A 12,336-nucleotide genomic window follows, 5' to 3' on the forward strand; every position below is an offset into this window, starting at 1 on the left:
TTGTTTTTCTGATTCACTCAGTAGTGAAGTATTGGCCCAAAATGATGTATCTCTTTAATAAGTAGTAGGAAAAATAAAGCTTTAGTGAATTAAGAGAGGGACAATTCTTTCTTAAGAATTATCAAGAATTAAGTAGCCAGAGACTGAGGTTGAAAGTATTTAACTTCGTAAGGCTCTTTCCCCTTCCTACTACACAAAGCTTCAAGTATTTCCAGAAACTGAAAAACAAAAAACTGAGCTGGAATTAAGCAGCATAACTTCTGGAAGTCGGAGCTAAATTGTCTCAGCTGTATCTCTGGATTGTTTATTCGACTGCAGTTTCAGCCAATGCTCCTGGTTTTCTTTAGATCCTAGAAGTATGGATATCCATGGATCTCACATTCCTGCTTTATCTCTCCTCACAAAGAGGATCACCAGTTGGTCCTCGCAGAATCCTTATTAAATGGATGAACTTAATACTTTTAAATCTGCTTAAGCTTTAGACATCTGTTACGTCCCTGTATAAATTAATTGCAATAAAATTTGGCTACATTTGTTTTCCAATTTAATTGGTTTGAGAAGTCAGAGTTATGTTTTTCATTAATAATTACTCACATGCACAGGAAGGAAAACAGATTTAGCTGCAAATCCATATATCTCTGAACTACTTCTGTTAGTATGTACGAATGTAGCAAAGACATCACCATCACATTAGGATTTTTATATTTCATAATCTAATCCACCTACAAATGAAGTAGGCTCACAATTTCTCATCTTAAAGAAATGATTTGATTAAAGAATAGTTCCAAGTTTACCATTTTATTCAGGCTGAAATACTCATTTAGTTTAAGGAAATATATACACCTCTTCAATCCTATTTACCGGATCACGAAGACCAACAATGATGAACATAGCATCTAGTTACACTGGCTGAAGAATTAAGCCCCTATAAAAATAATGGGAGCAAATATTAAAGTTTTAAAGCTGCAGAAAATTTCCCCCCAAGGGGAAATTTTTAAATATTTAAATCAACATGCAATATCATTGCACCCCCAAGTGGAAGTGCTGATATCATGAAATCATCCCTGTAAATCCAGCAGCGAGGTGCGGAGGAAAGCTTGGGGGAGCGGCGCAGAATCCGTCGGCAAACCTCACTGGGAGGAAACTGGGAGCTGTGACGGCTGTAGAGTCCGGCTCCCCGGACCTGGTCAGCACCTCGGCCGTAGCGGCCGCGGCCGCGGCCGCATCCGTGCCAGAGGGGACCCTCAGCGCGCCCCAGGAGCGCAGCAGCCGACCGGCAGCGGCGCAGACACGGCCGCGGCAGAGCGGAGGGAGTGGGGGGGCCCGCGCGCTCCTCCGCTGTGTGCGCGTCTACTGGTTGACTTTCTTTTCTGAGAAACCTATGAGAAACAGCAGGAAAATGTTTCAGATTCAAAATTAAAAATTCATCTCTCTTCTTCTGGCTGAAGGCTAACAAACTTCGAGGTTGGCCAGAAAAAGAAGTGTTTTATTCATGAGCCCCTACGAGTTTGCCCTGAGAAATCAGGCGGCGGCAAACGGAGGGTTATTCTTTTCGGCACTGACATACGCTCACCATTTGGTGAGCTCACCTGAGGCCTAGTTCTAACCATGCCCGAAGAGGAATAGTCTATTCTCATTCTCGCTGGCATTTGGTGGCTTGTATTTGCTTATGAAAGTAAGTCACATGTGTTACTATTCGGTTCAGTACTCACCCCAGAGAGAGAACCGCCAAATAAATTAGCTTAAAAACCCATAGAAAAGATCACAGTTCTTAAGGTGTGATAGTGTATCACGAAAACCGATACCGAAAATTTGGAATATTTTCGTAGGACCAGGACAGACTGCCACAAATAGAACCACAGAAAAGACAAACTCGATGAAGTCTACTTATGGTAACAGGAAAAAAAAATCATGTTATCGCCAAGAAATAGGGTGTTTTCCTTATTCATGGTAACAATTTAGTGTATCTTAAATGTTTTATACTTGCTGTTCTGCATTTGGTATTTAAAAGACATGCTAAACCAACATTTTAGTAATAGGAAGATAAGAAGTTACTTTTCCAGGCTTAAAAAATATTCTTCTAAGAACTGTGGCCATTACATTAAAAAAAAAAAATCAACTGGAAACCATAAAACTCCTAGAAGAAACATAGGCAGAACTTCTTTGATATACATCGTAGCAATATTGTGTCCATTTTTCTGATCTAGGCCCTCCCTATCTATTTGTCTATCTACCTGTATCTATCCATACAGACTGCTAATTAGAATGTTTTGTCTTTGCTTATGAAATCAGTGTTTTAATAGGAATATATTTACCATCTGTATTTTCATATGTTGCTGTACATGTAAATATGCTTTTGCACTGTATTTAATAGTCCCTTAGCAAAATCACTTAGTTTACTGCTAAGCTGACCTTTAGAGCATTAAAGGTGAGGTGTCATTTCTCCTGGAATTCTTTTCTAACAATCTAGAAACAGGCATAGATTTATCTTCCTTTAAGTTTCATTAATCTTCTCTATTAACCACTGGCGAGATAATTAAGAAAGGAACGTATTTTACAAAAGAAAAATATTATTGATATTTTATCCATCTGTATTGAAAATTCTGCAAAGCATAGTCTCTAAGTTTCTTCTCTTACATTTCTTAAGTAGTTTTTACTATTTACACTGGTTCCCTTATCTCTTCATACTATTAGAGGCTGGAAAAAAATCCAACAAATCGAAGCTATTTACTGTTGTAAAGTCATCTGTAATGTTTAGATATAGACAGTTATAAAGAGAAACAAAGTGAGAAATAAAGATTCTGGCTTTCAGGACAGGACCATCAGAATTTATTTAAATAATATATGTGCAAAATACAACACTATTATATTTTACTTAATGTAGAGCATGGGGTGGTCCAAATTGCTTCGTGGTTATAATGTGGGCTTTGGAGTTAGGCTGCACGGGCTTGTCTGTGTCAGCTAACAACTAGCCAGGTGGGGTTAGACAAATTACCTTATTTCTTTGCTCCTCAGTCTCCACAATTTAAAAAGCAGGGACAGGAGCAGTCCTCGTTTCACAAGGTCGCTATGAGGGTTTTGATGAGATGATAAGTATAAAACACCTAAAATACAGTTCCTGGCATAGCTAGTGTTATGGGGTAAATTGTGTCCCCCCAAAAGATGTGCTTAAGTCCTTGCCCCTGGTACCTGTGACTGTGCCCTTATTTGGGAATGGGGACTTTGCAGACATAAGCAGGTTAATACGAGGTTATACTGGATTAGCCTAATCCAATAGCACTGGTGTCCTTATAAGAAGAGGAAAATTTAAACACAGACAAGGAGGGAAGACAGGCATGTGAAGACAGAGGCAGAGACTGGAGTTCTGCTGTCACAGCCAAGGCCATCTGGGGCTACTAGAGGCTGAAAGAGGCAAGAAAGGACACTCCTCTGGAGGCTCGGAAGGGGGCGTAACACTGCCAACCCTTGATTTTGGACTTCTGGCCTCCAGAGCTGTGAGAACATAAATTTTTGCTGTTTTAAGCCACCTAGTTTGTGGAACTTTGTTATGGTAATGAGTTCAGTCAGTATTCAGTTAATGAGTTATTACTAGACATTGGTAAAGGCCAATTATAGTGGTTGGGCTTTGATCTCTGTATTGTAAAGAAATAATTGTGTTTGCTCACAACACAGTCTCACATCCCCAAATTTCGTGCCTCTCCAACTATGTAAGAGTTGAGCTCCACCTCATTAGACAGAGTTCAACTCGGCACCATATGGAAATTTTGGAAGGTCCAGAAGTGACTGGCGTACAACACAGGCAGAACAACACAGCCTTCTGACGTTCCACAAACGAGGAAATAAACAAGCTGTTTTCAAGGTTATGCTGACTCTATTGTGCCATAATTGTTCCGGAAACATGGAAGTCATTTGGCATCCCATTCTGATAACAGATAAAATGAGATTAAAATGTTCTTTGTAAAATCATAGGTTTAAACAGAAACTGGAACCCAGTGTGGGAAAATGCCATTATTTAATGCTATGAACAGGGAAAGCCAAGTAAGTCTCAAATAATTCGAAAACCTTTATTTAGATCTTTAGTTCCTGAAAGAAGATTTGATTTCAGTGTGTCGCCAAGGTACTCTAAAAGAACCACAGATGTAACTGAGAGCAAGGCTGGGAATTAGTTGACCTGAAGACTGTTCGATGTGGTACTCTGTACCTACCGACCTAAATCCTGGGCCAGGGAGGACCCTGCTCTGGCCTCCTCCAGCCAGAATCCCCCCCCCCCCCACAGTGTGTCTGCCTTCCTTTAGCACGAGCCTGTGGCTCCTCCACTCAGACCCCCAAATTCTCTGCCGAGTGACCCTGGGTCTGCTTCCAGGCCCCATGTGGTCCTCTTCCCTAGGCCCGAAGCCAAGGAGTGCTGTTTATGAGGTGCTGAGGGCGATATGGGTCAAGTTGTGATGTGCTGTCTGGACTGTCCTCAAATTCACCTTCAAGACCCCTCAGAGAGGGAGGGTGGGAGGAGAAGGTGGTGGACAATGGCTCTGGTCTCCTGGTGCCACTGGGTCCTGGCAGAGCTGGCTGGACTCTGAGCAGTCCGAATTTGACTCTGGCCTGCCAGGATATTTATCAATAGGAGGACAGACTATACTTCAATAGCTTCTAAGCTTGAGCCATAACATTTAAATATTTATACATAAAGTATGCAATTCTCCTTGCATTCTTGCCCCAGACCCTGGCAGTGTTACAGGAGGATCTAGTGCTATCAGAGAAATTCGCCCATGACGCACCCACTGTATCTTCTAACAATCACAAGGCTACCACTCTATAAATATTCTATGTATAGACATAAGAGCCACTATTTCAGTTTAAATTATAAAAAAAGGAATAATTGCAAAAAAAAAAGATACTAGGATAAAGTACCTATATATACCTACATATATTGGGGTCAGAAAAATAAATTTGTCAGGAGTCATAGGAAATTAATAAAAACCAAGAACTAAGACAATCTATAAAGTACACTAATTGATGTTAACTTAAATATCCACATTTTTGAAAGGATCCTTTTCATTTAAATATAAATAACATATTTTAAGTCTTTATTATCTGAATACAATGTATAGTGGTTTTAAGAAATAGTTTCTTTGTATAGATGATCAGAAACAGAGTCTAATTTTTTCACTCATTTTTCTTTCCATTGCTTGATTTTTGGTATTTCTAGCCCAAAACACAGACTATACTGATCATTTGTGTATGTATTCTTGAATAGTGCAGAATAAAAATATTAGTCATATAATAAGACAACAAAAAGATCTGTATCATAAAAAGATTTTTAAACCCACATTTGTTTAACAATCAATACCTCAAAATTCTTTTTTAGAATTTGGAGCAATTAGGTTGGACTTACAAATCAAAAGGAGCTTTCCGATTAAATGAAACAAAAAATAACAAGAATCAGTACGAAATTAAATGATGGCACGTGCGATGTTGGTGACAAGGGTGATTTCAGAGCGTCTGACAATTCTCATGACCTAGCCTGAGCTTTGAGATAGTGTCAGCTTTGGGAGCTGGAAGAGGAGCGACAGGGATCCCGAGCAGGTAGATTTTTAAGGAAGGGATTTCTTTTTATGGTGGTCCCCTCGCCATGATCAGCCCTCCTCACCTGCTGCAGACAAGCCACAGGCAAGTGCAGGGAGGGACAAATTTTGGACAGTAACATACCTTTTCAATTTCCACCAGGGATGCCCAAGCAAGATCCAGGTCATAACACATTTATTATGCACTTACTCTTACATAGTACCAGCTACATAGTTCTTTTACCTGTGATATCTGAAATGTCAAATGAGAAGCACTGGTAATATATGCTGTGAGTTCTTAGGAAGAAGAGATCATTGAGCATTAGATACTAGCTGTATAATTAACCAAGTTAAGGCCCCCAGGCTTATTTTTATATGTATTATTTTAGAAATTTTTAATATGGTGAGAGAGGTTGATTTTCAAGGGCACTACAGGATGTGATTCAAAGCACAGGTTTTGAAGTCTTATACACCTGGAATCTAAGCCCAGGGCTCAGTCTTCTTAACTCCTAATTTCCTAATTTAAAAACTTCCTAACTTCCTAATTTAGAGATGCTACTTAAATTCTCCAAGCCTCAGTTTCTTCATCTGTAAAATGGTGTAATAATAAAACCTACTTGATAGCATTGTTGTGAAGATTAAAACAATGTTTTAAAAAATACTTAAGTTCCTACATAATAAGGGTTTATGTTTTATTATAATTTTATGTCTGTAGACACTGATACAAAGCATGTTTATACATCACAAAGCTCTTCTATTTCTTCCCAAGTAGACAAGAATCGGTAGGTCTCACACATTGACTATAAAATTATATTTCTGCATATTATTTAGTTTCTGAAGGTCATCACAATTCATTTCTATTTTATATAATCATTAGCTTCTATTACATTGGTCCAGGAAGAATCCAGTAGTGATATATAAATGGCTTTAAGAGATTATTGAAGTCTCTACTGGGTAATTGTACTTTTTACTGATTAAACTTCAATTCAGGAGGAAATATTTTTAATATTCATCCCAGACCAATGTAATATAAAATGGAAAATTATAATCAGGTGAAACTCAGCTGTTAGACAACAATGGATTTCAAAAACACAGGCATTATGCAGCAGTCATTATGGTTAACAGTATGCCTTTCTATTAAAAGCTCTCTCTTATGACTGGAACCCCAAAATGTCATTAAAACCAATGGTTATAGTTGTAATAGAAAGAAAAGAAAAAAGAAAGTGCTACAGTTTTCTGATAAATAGGTATACATTTTCTTATAAAGTTCTCACTTTTTATCTTTCTTCTCCATAATGCTACTGTAAGCTATGGCCTTTGCCACTCCCCATGGTTCTCTGTACAGCTGTCCAGGTTGTGTACTGCACAACTCTAGGAGGCTCTGTTTACATAAACTACCATGAAGGACCCTTTGGACTTGTGAAGTTCACAACCTGCAAAGCTACAAGTGGTATCTGTGGCTCCCTACTTCCACTCCATAATGGACCCCTTGCATTAAAAACCAGAATTCTGTGATCTCAGATCTGAAGTAAATGAGATTACATTTTAAGTATATGGCCTGAAATTGGAATATGGCTCATCTTCAGCTTTTCTCGATAGATTCCAATCTCTGGAAATGAACAGCCTAGAATCACAGGCATGTGTCACATGGATTTTAAACATGTGGCAGACAATGCCGACTTTTGACTATACGTGATGAGACTACAAGTGGGATTATGATCATAGCCCAGTTTACATAGCACACTCCTGGGTGGCCTCGTGAGACCACAGAAACAAGCGGTAGAAAGGATAGCACATTCTGGAAAGAGAGAGGAGAATGTTAAACCAAAGAAAAATAAGACAGAAGAGTACTCTTAGTTGTGAGTACCTTGTAGGTGACTTTTTAGTTCTTCCCATAGTACTTCGAGGTGGGTATTGTGGGCAACTCTGGCCTAAATGTGGAGTCTGACATTTAGTCATTATGGAACACAGATCTGAGCCTTGGGTTTCCTCTGTCTGTCTGCCAGTGACATTTAAAACATCTGTCTAGCAAACCCAATCTGGAATAGTGGCAGCGCATGTGTCCTTTGTAGGAGAATTTCAGAGCTTTGTTGTTGTTGTTACAGTATGGCTCTGCTGGCAGTTCTCATGTCGAACCCCAGATGGAATACTGACTCTGAGACCGCCATAGGAGCAGAAGCCAGAACTGAGATCCACGCATGTCTGCATTCCAACATTCTCTTTTCCTAGAGGAGTGCAGTTTCACCCCAGGTGCATCACATTAGAGTTGTGTATGCAGCATAGCTTTAGAGTAGGTACTCCCAGAGAATGAATGGATGTTGAGTAAACATCCCCCCAAAGATCCCATTGAAATGTAAACATGAAAGAATGCTCACTACAGCTGTGGTCTTACCATTTGCCTTGTGCTGCGCATCTGGCGGAAACTGGTCAGGAGCATACCACTGATAGTCCGGCTGTGTGGGACAATAAAACGTTACTGTAGCAGGGTGGGCTTCCAGCAAAACAGAGTGGCACGTTAAAAATATAACCAAAATGTGTGGCTTTTGTTACATGGGCAACACAGTAGTAGTTTCTATCAAAACCTGTTGCCAGTCTTGCTCACCTCTCTTACCTCCCTCATCGTTACTACCATCTCCCTCCTCCCCTCCTAAATCCACTCTGTGTTTGGCCAGAATTTCTTCTTCTTCGGGACTGTGGCTTTTTTGGGAAACAGATGTGTTTGCGATATGTGCAGAAGTATAAACACTCTTGTAAAACTTACTATGGCCCATAAATAAAACAAAACAATTTACCAGCAACAAAGACTCTTTTTAAAAGCCTCACCCAGGAGGAAACAGGAAGACCCAGGCAAAAATTTACACGTTTCATGTTTTTTGTGGTGGTTCAAGGAAGAAATCTAAGCCATTATGTGAGGACACAGCTAACAGAGGCTCAGGATGTTAAAGTGAAGAAAATCTGTTCCTCTGCAGACTACTCTAAACTGCTCAGATAATTCAGACTAGAGAGGCAGCCAGAAGAGCGGGCAGACCTGGAGTCTTCTCCTGGGATTTTCTCCTAGATTTACACCAGTTAAGAACTGTGAGATATTGAACATCAAGAAACATGTAAAATGAACTGCATTGAACAAATCATAAGCTATAGACTTGAATTTCAAAACAGAGTTCCAAGGTCAGAATCTTTGTATTAAACTACTTGGAACAGAGCAACTTCAGCTTTACCTGCCCAGGAGGTGGGAAGGTCTTCCTGTCTTCCTGCTCCCCGTCCTCTGGCTTACACCTGCCTCCTACCTCTCCCCAAGACACAGAGAATTCAGACCTTTTGTTCTGTTATTCAATCACCTCCTGAAAATAACTCAGGAAAAATTTCTCCAGCAATGAGCCAATCGAGAACATTTTACAGGACTGCCAGACCACAGAAAGTAGCCCAACAGTTCAGTTGTCTGACAAGACACTAAGAAATGCTGCATTTATACAGTCTGACCCCACTGGACCCTCACTCAGACACCTAGGCTCTTAGCTGTTTTTGGTGCATGAAAAAACGCAAAGAGGAAGTGCGATCACTTCTGTTTTTCATCTTCTCGTTTATTTTTAGATGTCTCAAATAACACATAGGATAAGTGACGTGAGCTTCAGTTTTCTATTCCAGGACAGTTGCCAAAAGAAGGTGAATATACCACAATTTTGCAAACACCATCACATGTGCTTTAATACAGCCTTAGAAATAAGCATGAAACATGAAATATGCTTTTAAAGTGAACTCTGGGAGTTTCTGTAAATTCTATCATCATACTGAACTGAATACTGCCTGAAAATGTAGCCATTATAAATGGTTTAAAATCTTTTCCAATACAGACCTTTATTTGGTGACAATTTTATGTGATCTGGACTGTTTTGTCTCTTATAACTGATAGAAAAATTTGTTGAGCTTTTATAGCAGGTGAGTTTCTGCCTTCTTTCCACAAATGAAGATTTGAAGAAAACAGTCATTTTTGCTTCTAGATAAACTTGAATGACTCATTGGTTTTATAGTTAAGCTTTCACAAGAATATTTCCCCAATTCTCCAACCTGTGCTAACTCCTTAGTAAACTTCTCTCTTTTTATGTTTCCCACAATATAAATTTACTTCTACATTCTGAAAAAAAAAAAAAAAAAAGTCTAAGGAATGAGTCCTGCATTTGGAGATTCCCAGAAATGTTTCTAGTGCAGAGTAAAAATTAAGCAAACAGATAAAGAAGAAAAGGAAATGGAGGAGGGAGAGCAGACAGAAGTAGCAACCAGAACAACATGACAAGAACCAAACTCTCAGCTGTGCGCCGTGTCACACCAGGGTCAAATAAGAGATGCTCATTAAACTCCAAAATCCTTCCGCCACCCAAAGAGTCATTATCTCCTCCCTTGGGAAAGCCCTCCCTTGGGCTTTGAGTCACACTCAAATGCAAAAGTATGAAAAGTTTCAGGCAAACGAGAACCATGCACGCTAGCTAAGTGCTCTTCTCGGAAAATCCCTAGTTAAAATCCCAGATCCTTTGCATAATTAGAAACACAGCTAATAGCAACTAAGGAGGAGGGGGTTGTCTGAGCTAATCCAAAATGCAGGAAAATGCATAATTTACTTCGTGCCTAAAGAGTCTGTGTAGGCAAATTAGGAAGTCGGGACAAGTACCCAGACCATGGGGAGGGCGGGTGGAACGCTGCTACTGAGAAGGAAGGGGAGGGTGCTGAGTCTGACTTATTCGGTTTGATTGTCCAAATCAATTCCACTTACAAATAATTGCTCCACTCTTCATTTCATTTTGCCTGGGTAGATACAGTCATAGCAACTTAAGTGGGTCACTTTTTCTTGGATCATTTAAAGAATATCCTTTCAATTGGAAAATGTCAAAAACTATTTTGCACAGATGTAGCAATTTAGTAGTTCAATATTAAGTTTACAACTAAAAAGGCATCTCCCAGACTGGTTTGCTATATTCACTTCGCTTTATACACAGACATGTCCCTTTGGAAGAGTCAGTATGTCATTAAAAACAATCCCATATAAAATGCGATACGTTCATTCAGGGAATGTTAGCTCAATTTGATGCCTTTCAGTTAATTTATTCATATCTATATGTCCTGTGGATACAGTGTCCCAAAGATAATTATATTGCACATTGACCATTGTTAACTCTGAAGATTAGAGGCTGAGATAAATAGGAGCTCTTTATGCAGATAAAATAATGTGTCAAAATTCCAGAGGCAGACATTGTTTCTACCAAAAGAGAACAGCAGCACACATTAGAGACGTAAGCCATTGTTTGTTGGATGAGAGCTCTACTTACTGGGTGCTGCTGCAGATCCCGCATGGCCCCAGGAACTGCCGGTCCACGTGGATCCCACACAGGGAGCTTCAAGCCGCAGTTACAGGTTGGGAAATACATCTGAGGAGAATGGTGCTGCCGGTTCACCGGGAGTGGGTGAGATTGCAAAGTCACACTGACACTCACTTTATACAACCACAAGGTTTGGTTTAAATCTTAAGGCTTAGCCTAAATCTGGCATAATCGTGAGTCAAGAGAGGAGACCTGTCAGTGTAGACTGTGGATGGATACCAGTGAAGCTCCCAGGCCAAATTCTCCTTAAGGTAAAACCTTAGTAATTTTTCTGTGTTGAAGAAGTTAAAAACCCTGGAAAGGTGTCGAGAGTGAACTTTATGTTTCTCAGTTATCTTCCCAGGGTGTCCTTGCTTAAGAAAAACCAGCCATTAAGCCAAAAAATACATTTTCTTAAACTGCAGCCAGAGACCCTTCTGGCATAACTAAAGTCCAGAGAGGAAATTAGGAATTAAGAGAAATAATATTCATTCCTTAAGGCTACTAGAGAACAAGGTAGAAGGCTTCAATGCCCAAGAAGATACTCTGCTTTCTCAAAAGAAGGCACAAGTCTTTGGTGTAGTTTTCCATTGTCAACTGGTTGAGCAACTTCAAGAAACACCAAGGAAATGTATTTCCTAGGTGTTTGTGGGTCTATGAAGAAATTTCCATTCACACGAACATACACTAAACCTTGTGCTCCTGGTAACATGTTCTGTAAAGCGTGTGTTTTTCATGAGCATTAGGGTTGAGAGACCTTGGTGATACTTAAGCATTATCTCTCCACTGACGTTTCAGCTGACCATGAAAAACATGGATTGTTCTTAGGCCAATCTGTAGCAGAGCTTGAATATGCCTTTAATTGAATCCGTTAGAAACTGCTGTCCTCGGGAATAAATGTGTGAGTAAAACCTAAAGTTGGTATTTCAAACGTGACAAGAGGGTTGATGACTCTAAGGATCAACATACCTGTTTTAATTGCCTTTCTAGTTTTTCTTTCTCCATCTGACAAGCTTTGATCTGTGGAAGAAAACAAAGGCATTTGTGTATCAGAAAGAGCTCAAGTGTCCTAAAGCTATTCTTAACCTAGCTTGCGGTGACCTGCTCAGAAGCCCAAGGGTGAGGCACTGATAACAGTAATGCCAATGAAGAGTTGAGTTTTGGATTTTCCAGACACACATTGGTTCTACCTTGACATTCCCAAATGAAGTCTGGAAAGCTTGCTGGCTAAAAATTGTTATTCCAATTTGTTGGTGCCATTGTAACTCTCAGTTTTAGGTTGATCTATTTAGCTATATAAAGATATAGACATAGATATTAATATAGAAACAGCATCTACTGCTTACTGAATGTAATTGAGATTGATCAGTGGCACATTCAGAGGCTTCCACAATAAATTTTGGAAGTTGCATATGCACTTAATACAT

General features: G+C 39.6%; 1 protein-coding gene across 1 annotated transcript in view; it reads right to left on the reverse strand.

Annotated features, from left to right (window-relative positions):
- Positions 1 to 782: 782 nt before the first annotated feature.
- LOC102523331 (pyroglutamylated RF-amide peptide receptor) overlaps positions 783 to 12,336 on the reverse strand; it is a 213,099-nt gene continuing 201,545 nt past the window's right edge. The window contains exons 13-16 of the mRNA XM_032462687.1: positions 11,879 to 11,929; positions 10,880 to 10,978; positions 7,954 to 8,014; positions 783 to 1,379 (exon numbers count right to left, since the gene is read on the reverse strand). Of these exons, the coding sequence (XP_032318578.1) occupies positions 1,351 to 1,379; positions 7,954 to 8,014; positions 10,880 to 10,978; positions 11,879 to 11,929 (240 nt within the window). The 3' untranslated portion in view covers positions 783 to 1,350. The remainder of the gene's footprint in view (positions 1,380 to 7,953; positions 8,015 to 10,879; positions 10,979 to 11,878; positions 11,930 to 12,336) is intronic.

Source organism: Camelus ferus, chromosome 2 (assembly GCF_009834535.1).
Source record: "Camelus ferus isolate YT-003-E chromosome 2, BCGSAC_Cfer_1.0, whole genome shotgun sequence".
Classification (NCBI taxonomy): Eukaryota; Metazoa; Chordata; class Mammalia; order Artiodactyla; family Camelidae; genus Camelus; species Camelus ferus.